Source organism: Hoplias malabaricus, chromosome 14 (assembly GCF_029633855.1).
Source record: "Hoplias malabaricus isolate fHopMal1 chromosome 14, fHopMal1.hap1, whole genome shotgun sequence".
Lineage (NCBI taxonomy): Eukaryota > Metazoa > Chordata > Actinopteri > Characiformes > Erythrinidae > Hoplias > Hoplias malabaricus.
Window position 1 is genome coordinate 15,944,222 of NC_089813.1, and position 25,494 is coordinate 15,969,715.

Consider the following 25,494-nt stretch of genomic DNA (forward strand, 5'->3'; position numbering starts at 1 on the left):
AGGGCCATAAACTACAACTTGTAGAATGTGTGAAGTGTGTTTCACTGAAAGAAAATTCAGCAACGGAACACCTGCTTCCATAAATGAAAGCGCACATTTTATATATAAACATTAAAATGACGTCCTTGTTACTACAATCTTTGTCCATTTTATCAGCCCCACTAATCATACAGGGTCAGTTTGTAGTTATACAATTACAGATTTCACCCAGCTGTTGTTCTGTATACTTTGATCAACCCTTTTTTCTTCATTGGTTATTGACTCCATGAGACCACCACAGAGCATGATTTGAATATTTGATTATTCTCAACACTGCAGTGACACTTGTTGGTGGATCAGACACAGCAGTGCTCTTGAAGTTTTTAAACTCTAGCTGTCCACTCTGTTAAACACACCTTGTTGGTCCACCTTGTACTTGCAAAATCAGAGACAGTTGTTGGGTGGACATTCTGCTTGTTGGACCAGTCTCAGGCTTTTTCACACCGTTAGCAGTGACAAGTTTTCAAGAAGAGAAAACTCTTTATTGGTCCTGAGGGAGATATCAGGTGGACTTGTTTCTTATAAGTCTTGCTCATCACATACTAATACCACGTCAGTGTCAGTGCACTGCTGAGAATGCTCCCCTGCTCAACATGTGTGCTGTGGAGGTCCTGACCACTGAAGAACATGGTAAAAGGGACCTTTCAAAATTTGCAGGGCAACACCTGGACAACAGTCCATAACTCTACAACTACTAATTCCAACACAGTAAGGGTAGCTGATTAAATGGACAAAGAATGTAGAAACAAGGTCTTTTTAAATGTTTTGGCTGATTAGCTTATTGATTATTGATCCTCCTGAGCATAAAAATAGAGCAGAGACAAGTTTCAGGGAACAACAGGTGAGACCATTTAAACATATCCAACACTATTTCTAAAGAACAAAAAGTTGCACATAAGATTCCAGACTTATTTATTTGTTGAAGAAGTTTGATTTGTTTCTTAAGTCAGAGAATACGTTTCTCAGAATCTGTTGTATGCAGATGCTTAATAGTTCTGGAAGAGTGAATATAAAAATACAGACAAATCTTACCTTAATTTCTGTACAAACATAAAACAACTGTCAGTTTAAGTCAGAATACATACACACACTTTTGAAACGAGGCTACTGGGGCGATACATGTAATTGCATAGAGGAAAAATAGATGGCTGTTGTGGGAAAGTGTAAAATGGCTAATCAATGATTCAAGCTTTGTTTTACCATTGTATGACTTTAAGGTTTAAAATTTATTAAGGCATATTAACAGTTTGATTTAAAAGAAAAATATACATATATAAGTGAGTCATAAGAAATACCTTTTGAAAGCCTCAGATTTGACAGCTAATAAATATACTGGTTGAATTTATAATGAATAGTAGCAATGATAAAAATGAAATAGGACATTGTAAGGATAACTAGTGGTAACTGTATAGCAGTTAAATGAAAGTTTATGACAAACCTAAAAAAAAGCAATATTTCAGTTCTGACTAAAAGCCATCTGTTTCAAAAGCAGATGAACACAACTGGCTGTAACAACATTAATGTGCCCTTCAAGAACAGAACTATTTAACAGGATTTTTTGTAAAGACCTGTGTAAAGAACATTTTAACTATTTCAGTTTATGAATTCCCAGTGTCTACCCCCTATTGTAAATCAGCACCACCAATATGCTTTTTTTATGGTTTTTTTGTTTGTTTGTTTGTTTTTTTGTTGTTTTTTTATTTATTTAATTTTTTGCAGTATATATGCTCCAGTGAACAACCCATAACATCTTTCCATACCCAAAACCATGTGGACTCCCATTTGACTTGTGTGAGGCTTGGCAAAGAGAACAGAATTTGCCAATCTTTCTTCCTAGAATGAGCACAGCCATTGTGTAGTCAAGGGCCACCTTGGAGAGCACAAAGCAGAGTTGGTCCCACCTTTTCATCCGTGCTTTACCAAGTTTGCTCAAGGAGAAGCAGGTGACAACAAAGCAACAGTCATTTGAAGCAAACTATAAATACAAACCTATTTGAATAATAGTTGTCCAAGTAAAGAATTCTGTGAAATACAAAACTCTAATAGTTTTGGGCAATGTTTATAGTGATGGTAGTTCTTTGTTGTTCTTTAAATTAGTTCAAGCTAGACAGTTGATAAGGCCTGGAGCATAGCTTGTATACCTTAAGTGTGCTTTGGTTCAAGGCACTGGTGAGCTTATCCATGTAACCCAAAACGACCATGATATATCCACTCTTTTTGATCTACAAAAACCAGGCTCTGAGCAGCAGGCAGTGGTTGAGACTGAAACTAAACATTTAAGCACCGAATTCCTCAAGCCATTCAGTGTGGTTGAGCAAAATGTCAGTGCACTACTTATCAGGCCAAATAAAATGATTTACCCTTTGTGTATTATCAAAGGGCATTGTTTTTTTTTTTGTATTTTTTTTTTTTTTTTTTTTGTAATCGGAGTTGTCAGTTTGCACTAACTGCAATAAAATTAAAGTGTTCCACTTTAAAAAGCTAGAAGAGAGAAAAACAAATCTCACAAAATAAATATTTTCAGTTTCTTTAAACTTCTTGTACCTATTGCTTTGAGAAAGATAGAAAAAAACAAACCAACACAAAGAAGAACTGTCAGTCTTTCCATCACGGTATAATCGTTTGACTCTATAAATATAATTTATATAGTTTCTTTTTTTCCTTTCCATTCCACATCCTCCCCAACGTGTCTCCATCTTCTTTCATACACTCATTCACTCACATAAAGGGGGCTTGGGCTACTTGCACACAAACTGGTCGACGATCCTGGAGCAGCGCTTGCACTTGACGTAGCAACACCAGTGGAACTTGCAGTGACAGCGCTCCACCAGCGTGGCCTTAAACTGGTCGTAGCCACGGCCGCAGCACATGAGGGCACAGCCGTCCATGCCCTCGGAGGTTTTGTTGCAGAGGCGGCCCTGCGTGCCTAGCGAGCCAGTGGTCCGGTTGAAGACGCAGTAGTCTGGGCTGGGGTCGATGTAGACCAAGTCGTTGTGGGTGGGTGCATTAAATTTGGAGTGCACCTGCACCAGCTTGCCACGGCTGTTGAGCTTCATGGAGGCGGCGCTGTCGTACTTTTCCTTTAGCGCATCGCCAACCTTGCGGAAATCAGCCAACTGCAGCCAGCATGTTTTCAGACTGCAGGAGCCCGATACACCATGGCATTTGCAGGAGACATGGGCCAGGTCTGACACCGTCTGATCAAGAGAGCAATAAAAAGGTATAATATAATCGGAGCATTAAAAATTATAATATTATGTAACATATTTGCCTAGACATGGGCAGTACAACAATTTTGTAATTTATTATGGTTAATTCGCACACATTACATCACATTATACTTTTATGAGCACTCTCAATAACATGCATTACTTTTAAAATTACCCCACCCACTCTATTTGTTAAAATGGATCACTGTAGGACTACTGCTGACCACACACTATCAAGGTGGTGGACTATGCAGAGAACAGTAGTAACAACTGCTTGGTATAAAGGCAGTGTAACCCTTTTGTCATTTATTGTGGTGAATTACTACACAGTACATCGCATTATGCTTTTCTGAGGATAATGTGCATTCTGTTGAGAGAAAAAGTAGTCTAAACATTTTTCTTCCAACATGTTTATAGTTTTCATACTGTGTCTAACCTACATTATTTTCCAAAGTTAGGAAAACAGTTTATTTATTATTTATTTTACAGGTGTTTTGCTTGTAAAAACATGAGAATACCTATTCAGATGGACCAGAAGACAGTAAACAGATTTTACAATTTTTTAAAAGTATTATTTATTTATTTATTTTAATCTAGTGAGCCGATTAGAAAAATAAGATCAGGAGCAGTGACAAAACCAGAAATTGCATGATAACGATGCATAAAAATGGCCCAAGTTTAACTAACATATAAATGATAGAAATGACCAGGCTGCATATTGTGTTATAGGTAGATGGATTGGCTACTCAAAAGTGTCCATAGGTGTGAGTGAATGTGTTGCCCTGTGAAGAACTGGCACCGGGTGATTCCAGGTAGGCTTTGGACCCACCGTGACCCTGAACTGGGTAAGTGGTTACAGACAATGAATGAAAGAATATTGTGTTCTAGAGTATAGCCTATTGTTTTTCTGAGCAAATAAATGCTCATTGCCCAAATAAACAGCTTTTTAAATATATTATTATTCATTCATTCATTATCTGTAAGCGCTTATCCAGTTCAGGGTCGCGGTGGGTCCAGAGCCTACCTGGAATCATTGGGCACAAGGCGGGAATACAGCCTGGAGGGGGCGCCAGTCCTTCAGAGGGCAACACACTCACACATTCACTCACACATTCGGACACTTTTGAGTCGCCAATCCACCTACCAACATGTGTTTTTGGACTGTGGGAGGAAACTGGAGCACCCGGAGGAAACCCACGCCCACACAGGGAGAAGTCCTCACAGACAGTCACCCGGAGCGGTGTAAAAATATATTTTTATATGTTGCTTAAAACATTATTACATTATTAGTACACTATTTCTGCTAAAATTTCATTCAGAAGTCATTTTTGTAGCACTTCCCTTTTCAGTCCAATAAGTTGTAATGCGATAAACTGTGCTTATCGTATATAAATATCATACTAATTTCCTAGAATTTATGAGTTTCAAGTCCCCTGAAATTGTCAACATATACCAAGTGTCATACCAGTAGTTCATTACAGATACTGTCATTTTCTACATACTGTTGGCCTTGATTAAACACTCACTCTAATGATCTCCATTTGTCTGCAAAACTTGGCACAGCCACTCTGGAAAGCTTTAGTTCTTTAACCGATGTGATCATTTATCCAAGTCTGCTGTTAGATTACTGGTGTTTTGTAGCTTGGCTACCAAACACTTGAGTTTAGAAAATGAAGTCAAGTAAAGTCTGAGGTAGACCCAAACAGCTATCTTCCAGCATTAGAAGGAAAGTAGAGTGACACAAATATTTCAAGGAACTCCATAAAAAGCTAATGAAGAAAAATAAATATGTGAATAAACAGGACTGTAGTGTTTTTCATGCATGGTTCTAACATATGTTCTTCAGTTCATTTCACATTTCCAGAGCCTTCTGTTTAATAAAGAATTAAAGCGGCCAGTCATCTGTACAGAAAAATTCATTCAGTGAGAACTGACATGGCAGATCTTTATTTACAACATTTATCATTAAAAGGTGTAGTTTCTTCAACAGGACAAAGATTTTCTTTGGACATGGGTTCAGCCAAGGTGGATGGAGAATAAAAGAGATGTCATGACTGGATGGCCCTAGAGCTTCGGAAACAGGCAGATCAAAGACCTTCTCTTCAAACGCAGCAGGCCAAAGCAAGCTGTTAACCAGATGAGAGCTGATGGACAGCTCAGGCTGACCTGTATTTTCAGCCTCCATTATACTGTCACGCTCACTCTCAGCTGTATATAAACCACCTCAGAAACGTGGATGACATGAAACTTAAACATTGTGTTTTCTGAATAGTAACACTACAAATAATAACATTACCATAATAAAAGCTAGTATACTGACCAATTATGGTTTATTTGATCTTTATTAAACAAATACATAAATAAATGAGAAAAAAAAATTAGCCTCTTATCACCTGTTTTTTTTAATCTATTTTAGTACAGTTATACTCCAATACTTGGTTTGACTCACTGCTTCATCAGGTGAGGTGATGGATTTGACTAATGACCCTGGAGCAGTTAGTCAAGTCAAGTCAAAATTAGGGGAAACTAGGAACTGAACTGATGTTATTTTATGCATATCTAAGCATTCCCTACACTTTTACTACTATACAGCAATGTGTCCTCAGGTAATTACATTAACCTCAACTACACCACGTTTGTTTTTTAAGTTGTTTTTGTCGTTATCTTACTTTCATAATTATTGCAGTTTTAAGATTAAGGCTACTATTTTGAGTTAAACATTAACATATAAACGGTGGGGTATAAGCAAGAGCAACAAAATGTCAAAAGAAAGCATCTTTTAGAAAGTCTGATATACCTAATGTTTATTTTAAAACACCATCCTTCCAAATACTAGTACCAAGCTAATATATATCTAATGTGTAAATACTATAAGTTCATGCATTTTTTTGCTCTAGCAAAAGTCTAATATCTAGGTAACAAACAAAGCAATGGCTCACCCTTCGTCCTGCTTCATTGTTATGGAGGTTCATCAATATTCGTGCATTCTCCATGGTTCCTTTATCGAACGTCTTTTCTCGTTCACGGGCGTCCACAAACTCTTTGCTGAAGCGGTAGCCATAGTTGAGGTTGTCTCCACAACCTCCCCAGAGCCAGTCTCGAGGCAGCTCTTTAGGCCTAGCTGCCCTGCTGCAGCCACAACTTGACAGCTCTCCTTCCCTGCAGGCTCGACTCACTGCATTCACCACACCGGCGGCGCTGATGGCGTATGTAAATGCTGCCTCACGACTTCCTGTTAAATATGTAAATATAGATATGGTAAGTTGAGGCACTGTGTACATTTATTTAGATATTTCTGATATATGTATTTGAATGCATGGACAGTTTTGGTGATTTGTCAGAATGAAAAATACACAAAACAATCAAAAGATTTCCAATGTAAGTGGCAAATTGGGTCACAGAAAAAGAAATTCAGGATGGCTTAAAAATCATAATACATAATAATAATAAAGTGGCGCAGCAGGTAGTTTTGCAGTCACACAGCTGGAGGTTGTGGGTTCGAGCCCCGCTCCGAGTGACTGTCTGAGGAGCTTGGTGTGTTCTCTCTGTGTCCATGTGGGTTTCCTCCGGGTGCTCCGGTTGCCTCCCACGGTCCAAAGGCACACGTTGGTAGGTGGATTGGCGACTCAAGTGTCCGTAGGTGTGTGTGTCTCGCCCTGTAAAGGACTGGCGCCCCCTCCAGGGCGTGTTCCCGCCTTGCACCCAGTGATTCCGATTAGGCTCCAGACCCACCGCGACCCTGAATTGGATAAGTGGTTTCAGACAATGAATGAATAAAATCTGCGTTAAAAACACTTATTAGAAAATGTCTTTTCCATAGTGCTAACCCGAGCTGACCATAAATAAAACAGATAACAAGCATAACATATTCCAGTAGAATTTTTTTTATCAACAGGGAACGCATCAGGGTGCTAGCCAAGGCTTTACTTTGTTTATGTTGTTTTGCTGTGGTCTGCACAATTAGATGAATGTGGTGTTTAAGTGTTATTAGGCTATCATAGATACATTTTGGAGATTATTTTCCTCCCTGCTGATACGTTGATTATAAATTTCTTGTCCAGTGGTTCTGGTATAAGTAGTCTGATATCTCTCACAGCTGGAATTTCCCCATTTAATTTGCTTTAAATGCATCTGCACTGACCACATAAAGCACGGGAAGCAATCACCATTTGCTGTATGACTAATTCATCAGAAAGTGTTCCAATTTGTCCATTTTACAGTGTCTCTCTAGGTTTAAAGTTTGAAATGTACACGAATTGGACTTTAAATAAACATTATGGTGTAATGTTAGTTTAAAGATATATTGTACAGTTGATCCAAGCCATCACGTTTGCAGTTAGGTTTCCAGTGCCAGTCAGAGCCTGAAAAGCAGAACCTCCAAAAATAACAAAACATTAAAACAACTCCACCACTTCCACCATCGCCATCACAAAGGCTCATTTTAAACTTGGTTGCAGGTACCACCAACGGCATGCAATGCATATTTGTACATAAATGTACATGGAAACTCTCAAGAGCTCTCCAGATCATAATGTAATGTACTCATCTGTTTAGTTCTTTAGACAGGCTTCTTGGTGGCAACATAAGCTGGAGTATCCCCCTAATGATTAATGATAAGGACGGTCAGGTAACTTACAGAATTACATCTCCCATAAAATCTTCCAACAGAACCATGTGGCCAACTCATTATGTATATATCAATGCCTGCAAGTCCAAGTCCAATCCAAGAGCCCCCCCAACCCCCAAACCCCCCAAAAAATAAATAAATAAATAAACAAAAAAAAAAAATGGTCCGAGATTTCACCAAGGCATTTGCCCATAGGGAGACACATTCATCCATGTTGAGAAATCCAGGCTTGCTGAGGTCTCCATTTGGCAGTAAAGTCATGGCCAGGCCTTGCATATGGATTGATCTCTTCAACTGACACAACATACATTTAGTGGTTTGCCCAAGGGTGCACAGGTGCTTCAGAAATGTGATAATGCCCCCTGCTGGTGGATAAATTTTGTATTCATAGTAGTTCCTACCTTCAAGCAGTTCCTTAACTACACCGATCCACATCCCTTCACAGGAAATTTTCATATTATGCCTGAGGGATACCCAAAAGACCACTGACTTTCCAGCATTAGAAGACAGACCTAATCTGAAGTGGACGGTGCGCTTAAGAATATGCTCCTTTACAGCACGAGAGTCTATTACTTTTGAAAAGAGCTAATAATAGCCTATTATAAGAAGCAGGTTTTTCACAGACATGGGATTGAGAATGTAAGGCAATACCAGGGCTTTATTCAGCTTCCTGACCCACAGCTGAACAAAGTAAAGACACCTTCCAGTCTGAAACAACGCAGGCGATGAAATAAGAGGGTAAGATTAAGAGAGGGAGAGAGGGGGCAGGGAGGTTAGGAATGAATGTCATCCAGATGGAAAGGTTCTTGTGCAAGGTTTGGCAAAACAGAGGAAAGGTTAATAACTTTTTCTTAATTTTAGAAAGGTTTGAGAGATGGGCCTCATTGAAAATCTCTTGAGACGCTCTGTCCTCAATATGACTTCCTCTTCCCATCCAGACACCCTTACTATTGCAAGATCCAGCCTAGCTTGGGTTAGGGCACAAGACCTCTACAATCTCAACATTCATTTCCAGGACAGGCTGAGGTAGACAACACAGACAAACAGGATGCATATTTGGATCTGCCAAGTCTGTGTGGGATTCCAGTTTCTTGAAGGCTGCCACAGAAAAGATAAAACAAGCCGTTCTGATGTTGCGCAGCTTCTCACATCAAGTGCAGACTCTTTAGAATTCATCAACCCCCTCGTCTGAATCTCTCCAATCACAGCGCTGGACCCGTGTTTATGTGAGATCTCAAAGACAAAGTTAAACTGAGCAAAAACACAATGAGCAATGATAAATAAATATACAGATTAAACATGTCGAACATGACAACAGAGGAGAAAGCATCAAATTAAAATGGCTAAATTCTGCTGCTCGCTTCTCACTTCTGGGCTCTGACGCTGAAATGGGCTGTGGCTCATTCTTTCTTAAAAGGAACAGGTGCTGAAACTTGCCGTTCTGAACTGGGCTGTTTAGATAGGGGTCTAAACTGTGCTGTGTTGTTTGGTATTTTGACCAAAGGAAATGTCTGTGATATGTTTAAGATCCCAGGGAGCCAAGTAAACCTGTGGAAAATGGGAATAATAAATGTCTCCTTTAAAATCACACAGGGTAGCTTTTGAAGCAGGAGCTGCAAGGTTTAAATGCATGTGGTTTGCAAGAAAAAGTTTGGTAGCCATTTTGTTTATTCTGCTCTTCTCAGTGTGTGAAATCACTAATCAGTGAGAAAGAACACTAAGAATTGTAAGCATTCCTGTTAATACTGTGAACCAACAGGTTCTCATTTTTCTCTACTGATGTCAATTTCAAATATTTTATATTTCATGTTGTAATATTTCTTGTCATATGTCTAATTTAGAATGACGGCCAATATAGACTACTTAAAATGAATTACTTCAATAACAGTGACATGAAAAGAAGTCTTCCTTTGGTAAAAAATAATAAGCAATTACACTTGGTAATGATGGTACTGACTTTTATAAATAAAACAACTACACACCCTCCCAAACCGCAAAACCTTGGCCTAAGGCACTGGTTATATCATCATATCTTTAATACTACTCCTACCTCAGAGTGACTCATTGCATTTAATGCTACTGTCTCACCTATGACGCGCCAAGTCAAGGTTTCTGAAACTTAAAATCCTCCATGGAATACCACATATCTAAGCAACAAACCTCAATCTACAGACAGTAGCTTTTAGAATAGCAAATTAGAATTAAACGTAAAATGAATGTAAGGACAGATACAGGAATATCATGCCAGTAATTTAAACGGGAATATACCCTCAGCGGTTTTATAGACTTTATCTTGACCGACAAAAATCATTTAATACTACATATTTCCTAAAGTCAGCATTACTCCAAAGTAACTAGGTTTGATCTAGCTTGTAAATGTCATAATCCCTACCACATAACCACCCTTAGGACTGCTGATGTGGCATTTGAATATTTTTTCCTACAAATTTAAAATTTGGAACGGAGTAAGGTCCACACAGAGGCTCAGTGTGCTACACTTAGGGTATGTGTAAGTGGTTATGGGTTTTTGCACAGTGTGATGGCATTACAACACAAAATAAGACCAAATTGATAGTTATCATCTAGGATAGCGTTAGGGCTAAGACTAACAGGCCTTGCTTTTTGTTAGCGCTGAGTAAAATACATGATATACATTTGGGCACAACCCAATTACTCGCCATTCTCAGTGTCAGACGAGAGCCGCTTAGAGGGAACCTCCATTTTGATTTATTCACAGACCTCACCGTAGAAGTATTCCTCTTGACCACAGCTGCTAAAAATGAGCAATACCATGCACACCCTCTTTGCATTAAGCACACTTTGCCCCCAAAATGGGAAAACCCACTGCACTGCATGTTTTCTTCTGACTAATATTTGACAGTTTTTCTGTATATATTGAAACCCAAATAAAGACCATACTTAAAATATTTAAAACATACATGTGCAAACTGTTGAGGCCAGGAGATTACATACGGCTTTTAAACCACAAATTTAGTGCATCTACTTTGATGCACATCAGATCAGAAAAAATTATTTGGCAGCTTTAATTCTTTCTTTAATTGAGCTTAAAATCTTTCAGATATTCAGTAGGTCAAACATTTATATACGGACACTCTCTAAACAGTGAGGGATTTCAGAAATGGATGTAAATGAATTTTAGAAGCTTCTCATTCACCACCTTCCACATTAGGAGTCCATTAAAGCAATTCTGACTACATTTAAAGGCCTACATTTACAGACAGCATCTTTATCGCTTTTGACACAAGTGGGATAAATGCTACATTCTTCAGGAAGGAAGTGCAAATTAAGTTCCAGGGCTGAATACATCTCATTCCAAATGAAACCAAAGATAACCACAGAACTATTGAATGAGCTGAAGGCATCAGGTACCAAAGTGTCTACATCCACCATTAAGAGCATTCGCCATGGCCTGAAAGACACTCACACTCTAAAACCAGGTAGAACACCCTTACGAATCTGAGGCAAGGGGATGGCAATATGTTTCTGGGAATGGGACAATTGTACTTTAAAAATAAAACAAAAAAAAAAGAAAACAAATTGTATCATTAAGGAGAAGGATACTGAAACAACACAAAACTTTTCTGCATGTGTGTTTGCCTCTAGAACAATGATCCTGAGCATTCCTCAATATTTGTGTCAAAACAGCTTAAGGGCAACAAGGTGAATGTATTGACTGGCCATTGTAAAGACTTTCAGAGAAAATGTGTGGGCCAAACTGCAAAGGTGTGCTTGAGCAAGGAGACCAACAAACTAACTTCAGTTAAGACGAAGGGGCTTAAATTCTAGAAGTTTGTGCAAGGCTGTCCAAAGTGTTTAAGCTAATAAATTAAAATGCCATGCCACAAAAAAAAAAAAACACATTGTATATGACATTTTGATCTATAAAAACCCTAATATATATTTGTCTCCATTTTTAATTAATTTCTTGTTTGAAACGGGGTACATACCCTACTTTAAATAAAGCACGACAAAATAATGGATTTAACATTTGGATATGTGAATAAATTGAGTTTAGTTTAAGAGTTTAATATTAGCCTAGGTGTATGTAAGCTTTTGTCTCAAACATGTACATTTTTCTTTGACCTTTGCTTCAACTAAAGCAGTGTGTTTAGAGACAGACTGTAAGCACATCCTACTACAAGCTCAACCAGCATCCACAAATCACAAACAATAATCAGGGCATACTAAGTAGCCTTGTGTATTTGGCTACGACTTTGATCCCTTCATGTCCAAGGGCCATATTTAGTCATTAATCTCGTTCTGCAGTGGTTTGTAAGTAACATGGCATGCATGAGGCACAACATTCACGACTTGTTCTAAACCTCCAGTATGTAAGTGGAGTTTGCACCTAATATGTCTTTGTCAGGAACGTGCCAGAAAAAGATTTGGTTAGTAAGTTTAGATTAATGGGGTACAGAATCTGTAGTGTGTGTTTAGCGCAATAAAGGAATAGGAAAAGAACATGGAAAAGTCTAGTAAAAATACTACTGTACCACATAGAAGCCAATGTGGCAGGTCAAGTAAGTGTACGGTTAAGTGGGTGCCAGGCATTCTTCTTGTAGCTTGATATATAAATGACAAAATATACATACAAAATACACAAATTTTATATGACAATGCCACGTATCATGGCTGTGCCCTGCACACATTTGGCAACGGTCTTAGACTGCCTGGTGTAAGAGGTGTTAATTGTAAAAATGATAATGACTTAAATTATGTATTGGACATTGGTGTCTTATCAGGTTCATTTTGCCAGTGTTGATATTTTTGATGTTTGGTTAAGATGATTTTTCCATGCTTCAACACATCTTAGGTGTTTTTTAAAAAAAAAAAAAAAAACTGCTTCTCTTGAATTACAAGCTGTGTTCTATTCATACCAAAGCCAAGTACTCACCGATCTGCATGACTCTCCCGAACACAGAGGAGTTGTCCACGGTGCTGCAGTTCCAGCGGCGATGGCGGAACTGATACTGACACTCACGGATTCCTGTCTTGGCTCCCTCTCCTATGTACTGCATGTGGTCCTGGTATAGCTGGCATAGCTTCTTTTGGCCTTTAGACAGTCCTGCTAACTGACTGCACAGAGGCTGCGCTCCTATGATGTAAGCTTCGGGAATCAGCAATGGATTCATAGCCAGAGACCTGTAACAAGCAAACACAAACACACACACACACAGTTAGCCTACTAGGAAATTTGATACACTGTGCCCCCAACAACACTCTTAGACAGTAAATCATTAGCACGTGTGAGCATTTTTAAAATTGAGCAGGAATTTAATATGTGTGCATACACAAACACTGAAAAAGCTCATACTCAACATTAAGTTTCAAACTGTGGTGCAACAGATATACTGAATGGTCAATAAAGAACTGATATTGAGGTTCCAACCATTTATTGGTATAAGATTTTTTTTTTTCTAGATAATGTGCCAGTACAGTTACAATACTATCAAATAAGCTGTGACACGGTTCAAAACTTGTTGTGCTGTTAATTCCCTATAGGGCAGAGTATACTACATTAACAGCTCTAGAAATCTGTATATTTTAATAAATGGATCTCTGAAACGAATCAGGTCCTGTTAATTTTAATGTTTTATTTGCTCCAACACCTCCACTACATTCCAAGAAAGGCCTGCTGATTAAAATCCACTTTTATTTAAAAAGTGTACCAAAATAAATAAACTGCATAATTCAAACATTAGTGCCCTAATTTATATATATTTACTGTATTTCTTTAATAGTCTCCTCTTACACAAATAAAAGTCTCGTCTTGCATGCTTTTAATATCACAATGCTAGTACAAACCAAACAACTTTATCTGTAGATTTGTAATGCACAAGAATTAAAATAAAACTGACAAAACCACTAATAATTCTAGAAAATGGCATCCATAGTACTGAGTTTAAGAATATAGACTGAATCATCATACTCTGCTAATAAACTACCAGAGTCTGTTTAACTACTTTATGTATTAGAGTCTTTAATTTTTATAGCACCTTAATTTTGAGGATCTATATATATATCAGTTTTTGATTATATTTTCACATCACTCCAGGGCTAGGCCACATACCAGCTGTACCATATGCTGTCCATTGCCCTGTGCACTTGAGAAGGAGTCTGGTAAGGAAAGAATTAGGGGAGGAAGTGGGATTGTTATCCACTGTCAAACGATGTACTGTCCAATCAGCAGTGTGTGTTTGAAAAGATGCAGAGGCAAGGATTATATGCAGTGAGGAATGAATATGAGAAAATAATTGCAATAAAATTAGTCTCTTTATTCAGGGAAGAAAAGCCTTTTAGAAAAATTGATAACATTTTGAAATCAGTCGAGTAAACCGAGATGTGGCAAGACCGCATTTATAGCGTTTGTGTCTGAAGTGTGTCGTCAGATAGATGTGCTCCATTCAGCCCTGCAAACAAATTGTAATGGATTCAGAAGTCATTGCAGAACTGATATTTGCTGGAAATAGAGACTACAGCAGAGAAACAAAACAGCGAAGGGTAGTTGTGTTTTGAAAAGAGAGGGGGGAGGGGAAAAAAAAAAAAAAAAAAAAAAAAGATTCCAATTTTCCCTGAATCCTGTTTTATTTGCATTTTCAGGTTGAGCTCTAGTGAACTATTCATTTTTCCATTAGGTTTAAGAGTTAAGTAAATCACAAATGCACAATATTTGAAACCAATGTAGTCACTGCAGTAATACATACTGAGCAAAACATACCCAGTAATCAGCAAATGCATCCACCCACTAACAAATTCAGTTGGTTTTGTCTGATATCTGGAACTGGGTGGACAAATTTGGCCTTTGCTATTAATGGAAGAAGGAAGGACAAGCCCATAGAACGAACACACACACACATACACAAGGGAGCCTACGCAGTTCGTGCCGGCACATATTTGGAAATTCATTCAAAAACCACAGCATTCTATGTTTTATATAATATTCATCATTTTGGTTTGGCAATGCAGGGGAAAAGAAAATAAAGAAGGGGGAAAAAGTCAGATGTGAGCAACGTGCATGTGCTAAAGTCAGCATGTTAGAGGGAGGCTTTCTTTTTCTTTTTTAGAACGACTTCATATGTGGTGGGACACCAAGAAACGGAACCACAACGACTTAAGACACAATGTAGCACTCAGAGCGCGAGACAAAAAAAAAAAAAAGAGCGAGAGCGAGAGAGAGAGAGAGCGAGAGAGAGAGCGAGAGAGAATATTCATCTTGTTTTGTCAAGCCCATTATCCATGCTACATCTGGCATGGCAGCAAGTCTGGCCAACCTTAAAGTCAACCACAAACAAACAGAGATGTGCTGGTCTTAGAATGTGTATACTGTATATAAATGGACATTTACCACCACGAGGTAGCCTCCACCACCACCTGCATGAAGAAGGCCAAGAAGGTGATGGCTATCACTCCATGCCGGGCATCCATCGTTCTGACACAGCCTGAGCAGATGGCTCTGCTTATGAACATCATCTTGCAAGAGCAGCTCTGAAGAAAGACAGAAAACCATCATAAATACAAAAAGGTAATCATACCATGTTTACCATTATCATGATAAACTAAAGCACAATATTCTATTCTGAGAAACAAGAAGATATATCTTTACAAATAAAACACAGATCATATGACAACCGTCTTTTCTGAAAATTATACCATGTATTAACCTATACTGATTAAAAAATAAATAAATAAAAAAAAATTAAAAACTTCATTTAAATCTACGGACATTGTGTGTGGAAGAGGGCTGACTTTGATTCATTCTCTTTCCCTGTCCAAAATCTTATCAGCATTTACTGCTGATAGGGGCTCAATGCACACACCCACCAACGGATTTGTAATTATTAGTACGGTTTAACTGTATTTGGTTAAATACAGATTGTGAAACATTTATTAGGACACTGTTTAATTTTGGATTGTGCTATGGTTTAATATCAGTGTCTGTGCACCATATCAAATCTCAAAAGAACTCATCATGCTTCTCTTGAAGAAATGTGATACTATTTCTGCGATATCACACACCCCTAACTTTAATGCATGAGATAACGCGAAGGAGTCAGGGCAAGAGTGACCTGTATTTTGCTGTAAATGCATATGTTAGAGTACATGTTGTATGATTGGTCAAAGTAAGTGCTGTGTCTTGTGTGGTTCAGTATGATTATAAAATATTTCTCCTCGCTTTTCAAGCCCTCTTGATTTTTATTCCTGTAACAAATTTTGTTATTCATCTAAGCAAGTAGTGTAAAATTCGTTAAATTTTTCCAATGTAAACAAATTATGAGAAACAACAATAAAGGCAACTTGACTTGATCTTGAATTTGGACACCGACTATTCTGGCAGCAATTTTTTAGCAATTTGCAGAGCAGTTAAACAAAGCCATGTTTGGACATGCGAGTTCATGCCTTTTATTTCATATACATGAACACTGAACAATTTGTGACAGCAAATGTGTGCATTGGTAAGATCCTGGAAAGCTCTCCCTCTTCCAGTCCTGGCTATGACAAATTACTGTATAAAGCTTAATGATTACAAAGTCTCGGGGTTCACTTTTTTTCCACTCCCAATGCTGTAGAAACGCAAAGCCTTTATGAAAATCTGATTGTTACGTATTGTGAATCAGTTTTCAATCTGTGGAGAAAGAATCACAATGTATCTAAAGACCGGTTATTTGTTTCACCCCTATTATATGCATATGTTGGACTGCACAGTGTATGCGTGTAATTGTTCTTGAGGCCTTTCTGCTTGAAGGCCCAAGCCCAGCTCGCATAGCTCATAAAACTGATGGACGTGAAGCGGCCCCCAGCCCCTCTGCCCAGCAGTCGGCCATTTAGTGCCTTCGTCCAGCGCAGCCTGGACCACAGCTCTGAACAGCCCCCCCCCCCCCCCTTCATTTCACTTAATCATTCTAAATTACCAGCGGAAAAAACCAAAGAACAAAGAATGTGGAGATATCTGATATTTTGCAAAAATAGGCACTTTTGGTGATTTACTGCTTTTTGTGAACGAGATCAATCGGGTGGTTTCGGTCCTGCTTCCAAACCTTTGGAGAAAATGCTTGAGGTTACAACTTGTATCTTCGTGATTCCAACAAAAGCGGCCAGTTGATGGCAATGTGCTGATGGGTATTTTATGCTGGGACCACTGTTAAGCAGAAAGCATGTTAAGATGTATTGTGCGTTTAATGGGAGCCTTCAGAAGATAGAAATGTGCACAGACTGGGGCGGTATTTAAAACCCATAATTAGTCATTGCAGGTCAACCAACCTGTAACCCTGCCTGCTTCAACTTAAATAATGATCTAGGCATTCTCTAATGGACTCCTCTGAGGCAGACCTGCGTGAAAGCCTTCTGCTGTACTCCAGCCTGAAGTGGACACAAAAAAGCACAACTGCTTTGGACTACAGAGGCCAAAGCCAGCTAGTTAGGCTGTGCTCGTGTTCAAGCCAAGAAAACGGCACACTTCATATCTGCAAATAGTCTCTTAGATGTAGGGTTGGTTTCTCAGAACAGGATTAAGCCTAACACTGGACTAAATGTTCGATTCAGTGGACAGAACGCTCTCCATTCAGAATATAGTGTAGTTCATTATTCAGCTTATGAATTCATTATTTAAACATCATTTCTGGGAAACATTGATCGTTGTACTGCACACAATTATTTCCAATGACTGCATTTTTAAATACGTTCAGTGCCCCATACATGACAACCAACACTTCAGTGTCAGACCTAAACTACTGATTTAGTTATAAGGAATATGCACTTTGCTTCAAGAGGAATGACATATAATATCTTCTTTTTATATTTTGCTATTAAACTGTAACAGAAATATCCATCTTATATTTACACTGAAATTATTTTTTTCACTGGAAAAGGACTGAGCTCCGTAACATTTTCAGATTTTATATTATTTCTTTGTGTGAACAAGTATCATGAAATGAATGAATCTTGCTCGGTTAAACATAATTGGCCTTTCTGAGTAAGCCGAAAATCTCCATATAACGCAATCTTTGGGCCATCTTACCGACAATGAAGGTAATGAGAGTAAACCCAACGGATCTGGATTTTATTTTCACTCTCAGAGAGATGTACACTAGGCCTAGACTCCACTCTGTCAAAGCTGGTGATGGTTTAAATGAACAGAGAACCTCACTCCTCTGTTTCTCAAAGGCCTCATTTCTATATGTGCTGGGTTATGTCCTCGTGAAACGGAGTCCGTCTCAACCTTCAATGCAAAGCTGAAATGGAGCTCCTTGAAATGAAAGGGCTCTGAGAAGTGTGTTCCTTAAAATGGGCTGTACTCACTTTTTAATATTCATTTTATATAAATCTGTACATGTTTCATGATAATAATTAATTAAATAACAATAATGTATTTCCCTACAGGTACTTTTTGTGCTCACTAAAGGTAAATTCTGTACTCTGCTCAAGCGCCTCAGTGGCCTTAAAGTCCAATTGCATACCTTTAAGATACTCCACATTTTTTTAAATAATAGAATTATTTTACACAGAAAAAAAAACAAGTAAAAAAAAAACACCCTGCAGCTGAATGGTTGCAATTTTAAAAACCTATATTTAGATTTTAGTACAAATTATTTCCTAACTAAAGACCTAGAGACACCCCTTTGAGTCTACGGTACAGTCACAGTGAGAGCTGCCGCTGCAGTATTTCACAAAGTACAATACAGCAAATATATCTGAGATGTTTTCTCCGTGGAGCGGTTTGTCTTTTCAAAGAGGCGCATTGTTGGGGGGGGGGGGGGGGGGGGTACAGTGCTATTTTAGAACACTTTCTTATCATTTCAAACATATTAATTAAAATAAAAAGGTAATTTTACAGTTGTATATTCGAATAAATTCAAGTCGCCTGTAATGTATTAAATTGTTCAAACGTGTCCTCTGTAAAGGATGGTAGTTATGTCGTACTTTTTCAGTGTTTTAGGTCATTACCCCTGGGACCCTGCAAACTTGCGCACAGCTGTATTTCCCTGTTCCTTTTTAAAATGACTTTTCTCCTCGTGTGTTTTAGAACACGCGGTCGCAAAATACGAGTTCCTCATGCCTTCACGACTTTTATCTTTAAACAATAAACAAGTGTCGCTTTCTCATTAAAATGAACAGTGATGTGTGGACTGCGACTATTGAACGTAGCGGAGCTTTAGCGGAGTGAGAAAGGACACCAGCCCGAGAGGAAAATAATACATAGAATAAATCGAATTATTTCCACAGCCCGCCACAGGTAATAAAATAAATAGCTAAATTATTTTTTAATAAAAAATGAAAATTATTTAGTGGCATAGTCAAGGGTGCAGCATTTGCCAAATACGGCCCACGATAAACCTGTGTCCTCATTTACAGCAGCGTTTAACAGCATTTATCCCCCTTGGTTTATATATATATATATGAAGTATCAAGTAGTAATTCTATTTTTAGCTCGAGTGTGCCGGCACATTGAATCATAATGAATCAGTTTTTTTTTCTTTAAAACCACCACTAATGTTGTAACTAACCACACTTATAAACTAAACTACAGAAACACGGATATCTTTTATACAAGACGAGAATTGTGTGCAATTATTTTGAACTAAATCCATGTCAGTTTACTGCCTTTTGCTTAAAATGTTATAAAAGTAAAATAATAACTGCATTGATCATTAACTGAATGAGGTCAAACTTTTGAAGGTGATGATGCTCAGTGTTGGTTTTGAAGACTACTTTAAAACTGTTCTCACTCTGTGTGTGATCCTCCTCAGAAGAAACCGCTAGGGAGCGCCAGCTACAACCAAATAGACTACAAAACTAGTCCGAAAACTAACTGAAGCTAACTGCTGGGGTCCAGTAGAGAGATGTCTGTCCTGAGAGTGAAATGACTACAGAACTTTGAATGGAAGTAAATATGAAAACTCTTACACTTCTAGTCGCTTTCTTACAGTCAATCAGACGCCGCTGTTATTCTCTTGCACTTTGCGCAGGACTTGGACTGGGGACTGTTCATTTTTATCTAATGTTTAAAAAAAAACCTACACTACTACATAATGTGTTCTATTCTTTTCCCTATGATTTAAACCTATCCGCATCGTGGAGAGAAAAAAACATTTTCTTTCTATTCACTGCAATCACACTTTTTTAAATCATTTGACCACTATTTAGACACTACAGCGAGTCACTAAAGCAGCGGTGTGACTTACTGTGCAGATGACGGAGCCTGGAAGCTTCTAAAAAGATGGATATTGAAGGTAAATCCCAAAGCAAGTCCCTGTGTGAAGAGTATCCAGCTTTTCTCGACCCCAAAACACTCGCAATCCACAAGGAGTTTCGCAGTCACACTGTAGAGCCCCAGAGCAATCCTCACTGAGACTGTGGTAGTGATATATTCACAAGCGGTAAGAATGATTCCTGCCGTCGACTTCTTTCTTAGAAGATTCCCATGTAATGTTTAGACAAAAATCCTCGCGGTGACTGAATGCAGAGGTGAAGGGAAAGCAGTTAATCCCAGTTTGAAGAGTCCGGTGTCTGGAGTTGGTGTTCAGCTCTCTCTACCTGCTAAAACATCCGTGTGTGTATCTCCGCCACTGTTTGGATTTCCATTCTGCGCCAAACACCGTTCTCTTGTGCATTTCCCTTCAGCAGGTTTTTTTCCGATGTTTTGTTTGCAACAGAGCGGCTGAGCGATGGTAAAAGTTGGAAGAAGCTAGAGTTTCCAGAAAACCATGCGCTGTCCGAGAGCGTCTCCAGGTTAGAAGCCACTGTGGGAACGACCCTCAGCTTTATTGATTTCTTCTCCACCCGTTTTCGTACAAGCCCCGCCCCCTGCGACAGGATTGGCTGCTCACCCTCGCCTCCGGCGATGGGATTGGCCAGAAGTTCATATTCACAAGCAGCCTGTCTTCTACAGCAGTTGTAGTGAGGTTGGTTAGACTTTACTGCAATACAGATTATTATACGCATTGCAAAGTTAAGCAATGTATAATTATATGTATATATATCTTTTCAATTTGAATTAATTCGGAGTGAGTCTCACGTAGGGACCTATATTTCCTATGTCATTATATAGTTTCATGATGTCCTCTGTCATTCATTCTGTTTCAGAAATTAATTAACACATGATGCATTTAATTGGCTTTTGGTCAGTTTGTTGTGTCATTCGCTGAGGCTGAAAATGATTGCCAGGTTTTATTAACCTGTCACAGCATGTTAAAGGAAATGGCCTGTCACTTTTCAAATGATGGTGTTACCAAACTATCAATTAGTTAACCATTATCAGAAATGTCCCTGATTTCTGACATCACCATTCAGTGGTTAAAGTAAACAAAATAAAACTGTGAGTGTTTATTTATTTATTTTTTTTAAAACAGCCACTGTAAGCTAGTTTTTAAAGTCCAACAGGAAAAACACAGAAAGAAAAACATCCCACATGACTACTATGCATGTTGTTTTATGTCTGTCTTCCCCCCCCCCCCAGATTTAATGGGTTCTTTGCAGTCCTGATGCTGCCACAGATTTTTTAGCTTTGCATTATCAGAGCATGTGATATATTGATTGTTATTTGGAAATAAAGAGTATTTTAAATGTTTTAAAAAATGATGTATATTCTTCTCCTGTATTTCAGGAGCAATGATGTATGAGTAGGAGGATCCCAAACCTTTGTCCGTATAGTGTGTTCGAACTTGCTAAATGTGAAAAAACAAATAAGGAAAAAAAGGAAGAAAGAAAGAGGAAGACAGGGGAAAAGAAAGCTTATCTCTTGCTCTAGGATGGAGGAATGTTTATCAGTGATATTATGACCAATAGTGACGCAGGGAGAGAGTGAGAGGTATCCAACCCGCTGTTGGGGGCGGCGCTTTGTCGGAAAACAGGTGTGGAGAAGTAAACCCCTCTGCTCCCTCAACGCTCTCGTGCTCCGCGTCTCGCTACTGACGCGCGTGGGGACAAACAAACTAATAAACACACCTCGCGCTCGACGCGTGCGCACAGAGACTCTGGAGGATGATAGCAGTGTATTTAGTTTGGTCATGTTTGAGCTGAGGAGCTAAGAGGAGCCTAAACCCTTATTCCAGTAAAATTAGTGTGACTTGACTAAAACTCACGTATACACACACACACATTTTTCAAGCTTTTTTTTGGAAAGCAGTATTAATCCAGTATTAATCATGTGTGTGTGTATTTCATGTAAAATAATTGAGTAAACTAAAAAAATGTAATATTACCCACCTGTAGTTATAAGAGGAAGCTTATAGGAAGACCACAGCTTATATCTTGCAGTGAAAGAGATGTATGCCCTCCATTTGTAAATTCATTCATTCATTCATTCATCCATCCATCCATCCATCCATCTCCTCTAACAGGTTCATCTTGATCAATGTCGTAGTGGGTCTGGGGCCAGCTTTGAAGAAACAGCCCCAAGACACACCACAGACAGGACACCAGTCGGACGCCAGTCCTATGCTGTACATCACATACACACTCCCAATCTCTCTCACACATACACTTGTGCACAATTTCAGACAATCAGTCCAATAATCAATATACATCCTGCAACAAGAAAAAAAAAACCCTGGAAAAAACCCACATAGACACAGGGAGAACACACCTATTTTGGGGGCATCACATCAGTTAAACCAGTTACATGGTCCCTCTCATGGACTGTAAACCAAACTCTTATTATGCTGAGAAATTTTGGAAGCTTCCTAACCTACCAAATAACTACGTATGTGGTTGTGTATATAGCACCAAATATACACCATAACTGTGGAAATGGCACCATAAAGGGTCCTTCTACTGTTATGATCTCAAGCTTGTTACAACAGAAGCACCATTTTTAGTGCCATAGAGAACCCTTCTATAAAAGGTGCTATACAGAACCATATATAGCTTATTTTCCATCAACCTGAAGAACCACTTCATGATGCAGATAAACCTTTAATCATGCAAAAGTCCTTTGTGTGTTAAGGGATCTGTATAGAAACATTTCCTTGAATAAAGACCGCTTATCCAGTTCAGGGTCGCGGTGGGTCTAGAGCCTACCTGGAATCATTGGGCGCAAGGCAGGAATACACCCTGGAGGGGGCGCCAATTCTTCACAGGGCAAAACACACACACGGACAATCACCCACACCTACAGACATGTGTGTTTTTGGACTGTGGGAGGAAACCGGAGCACCCGGAGGAAACCCACGCGGACAGAACACACCAACTCCTCACAGACAGTCACCCGGAGCGGGAATCGAACCCACAACCTCCAGGTCCCTGGAGCTGTGTGACTGCGACACTACCTGCTGCGCCACCGTGCCGCCCGAAATCAAGTGAATAAATAACAAATGGTTAAGTACCTTAAAGGAATAAGAAAAAATACATAATGATCATCCAGGCATCAGGATCAATGAATCAATCAATGAACTGAATCAATCTGTGTAAATATATATAGCAGAATAGGTGTAATTTGCCGTTGACTGCTTTGGTCTTAGGAGCTACTGCTGAGTTGAACAGATAGAGATCTCACAAAGTAAAACACACCGGCGCCAGAAACAACACAACACAACTGCTCATGATAAAGAGGAATAAATCAAAGCGCAAAGAGATTTCAGGGCAGAAGGCTGATAGTTTGAGAAGCAGCAGTGTATGGGTCGGAGCCTTGACTGTAAAACTGGGCGGAACAAGCTGAACAAAGCAGCTCTCTCTCTTCCCAAAAATAAACCCATAAAGGACCTGGGGCTACTAGATCAGCCCTCAGTAGAGGCTGGAGTGTGCTGAGGCAGACCTTTAACCTGGGGTAGTGTGTGTGTGTGTGTGTGTGTGTGTCTGTGAGAGCTCTTACAGAAACATGTTTAATGTATAATATATAATTTACAATATTTAAATTATAAGCTGTGGAGCAGCTCACCATGCTCAATGGCAAGCATGGGCTTGATGGGTAAAGAGCCTCCCAGCATTAGACTGTAGAGCACAGGAACAGTGGTTTTTGGAACAATGGGGCACCATACAGCACCACTGGGATCAGCTGAAATTGTGTTTGTGTTCCAGAGCCATAAATTCAATATCAGTACCTGACCTCACTAACACTCTGGGTGAAAGCCATCTAATCCTCACAGCAATGTTATAAAGCAGTGTTTCTCAAACTGTGGTAAATGAAGCATCCTGAAGTGGTACACCAGATGACACCTGAAAGAAAATAAATGATTGAATAATAGAACATCTAAAGTTTTCATGTGTAAATTACACAATGTTTCAGATTTAAACATTAACAAAAATACGATGTGGGCAAATATCAACTTAAAAATCTAAAGTAGTGTACAGCCACAGTAAAGAACATTGCCACTCCAGTTTCCAATCCCAAGAGACATTATACAATGCTAACATGTGGACTGCAAAAGCAGGTAAGCCATACAACAGTTTTGAATTAACATTTTGGGCTAATGCAGCTGTCACTGGCTGCAATTCAAATAGCTCCTCACTCCCTACATAGGGAAGTATGTAAGTCATAAAACTACAACATGCAGAAAGCACTAGCTTTCAGATTCCTACGTATGAATATATATGTTGTATTAGAATTATATAATGCACTTTTCTTGATAATGACTTTGTAGTGCAAAGCGCACTACATATGGATCATGGTCTGTGTGGATGGGGCCTATGTTCAAGAAGCACTGCTTTCCTGTGACTGCAACAAAAGGGGAACAATGTCCAGATGAAGGCCGTTCCCTTCAGAACCAGTGTTGGACAAAATGGTGCTATGTATGACCTGACTGATAAGGAGCCAGAACTGTTCCATTCTGTGACAAACAGGAACACCATCTTCCTAAAGATTTTCTCAATTTATGAGAGGCTGAAGACTTCAGAGGTGTGTGTGTGTGTGTGTGTGTGAGAGAGAGAGAGAGAGAGAGAGAGAGAGAGAGAGAGAGAGAGAGAGAGAGAGAGAGAGAGAGAGAGCTGGTGGAGAAACTGTGATAGTACGCTATGTGTTTATCACTGACTATTCAGGTATGTCCGGAATCCCTCCATTCAGAACACAATGGCTCTTTGAGAAAGCGCTGAAGATCCTGAATGAACCTTGCATGCTCATTCATCTACAGTGTTTAAGTTCTCGTCGTACTCATCAGCTGAAAGCAAGTTTGAGTCCCTGCTTCGTTTGTAAAGAAAGCAAGTAACATGTCTTTCTGACTGTGCTCCATTCAGTAGCCAAGTCATGGTGTGTGAAATGGTTAAGAATGCTCCTGAACACTGGATGTCGAGTGTCTGGGTGTTTTGAGGGAATATGCCAAAGAGATAGCAGATGTCAAGGAGATTGTCACTGAGTTGTAAAGTACCTGAGAGGAGTGTTTGTCTCGAAGCACTGGGTCTAAAACTCGCTTTTATCATGTATTCATATAGCATGTCAGCACGGAAGACAGGGCGGGAGAGAGTGAGAGAGTGAGAAAGTGAGTGAGAGAGAGAGAGAGAGAGAGAGAGAGAGAGAGAGAGAAATATGTTTGGCTAAGGCAACAAGGGTGTGTGACTCAAAAAAACTGAATTATTGTAAACCGCTGTCAGAAAGGAAAAGAGCACATAAGTGCATTAGGTCTACGATGATTATTTCATATTCTGTCAGGTGACTTCTTATAAACAAAATCT

At 39.1% G+C, this 25,494-nt stretch overlaps 1 protein-coding gene across 1 annotated transcript; it reads right to left on the reverse strand.

Moving 5' to 3' along the window:
• Positions 1-946: 946 nt before the first annotated feature.
• On the reverse strand, positions 947-20,612 carry wnt5a (wingless-type MMTV integration site family, member 5a). The gene is made up of 5 exons (XM_066643341.1): positions 20,076-20,612; positions 15,242-15,381; positions 12,791-13,038; positions 6,188-6,480; positions 947-3,236 (listed from the first exon to the last, which is right to left on the reverse strand). The coding sequence occupies exons 2-5, from the start codon at positions 15,364-15,366 to the stop codon at positions 2,778-2,780; spliced, it is 1,125 nt and encodes a 374-aa protein (XP_066499438.1). The 5' UTR covers positions 15,367-15,381; positions 20,076-20,612; the 3' UTR covers positions 947-2,777.
• Between the last annotated feature and the right edge of the window lie 4,882 nt (positions 20,613-25,494).

Coding starts and splice junctions, on each gene's coding strand:
- wnt5a (XM_066643341.1), bottom strand. CDS start 15,366: ATGATGTTCATAAGCAGAGCCATCTGCTCAGGCTGTGTCAGAACGATG. Junction 6,481..12,790: donor CGGGAGAGTCATGCAGATCG/GTGAGTACTTGG, acceptor CATATTTAACAG/GAAGTCGTGAGGCAGCATTT. Junction 3,237..6,187: donor ACAATGAAGCAGGACGAAGG/GTGAGCCATTGC, acceptor TCTCTTGATCAG/ACGGTGTCAGACCTGGCCCA.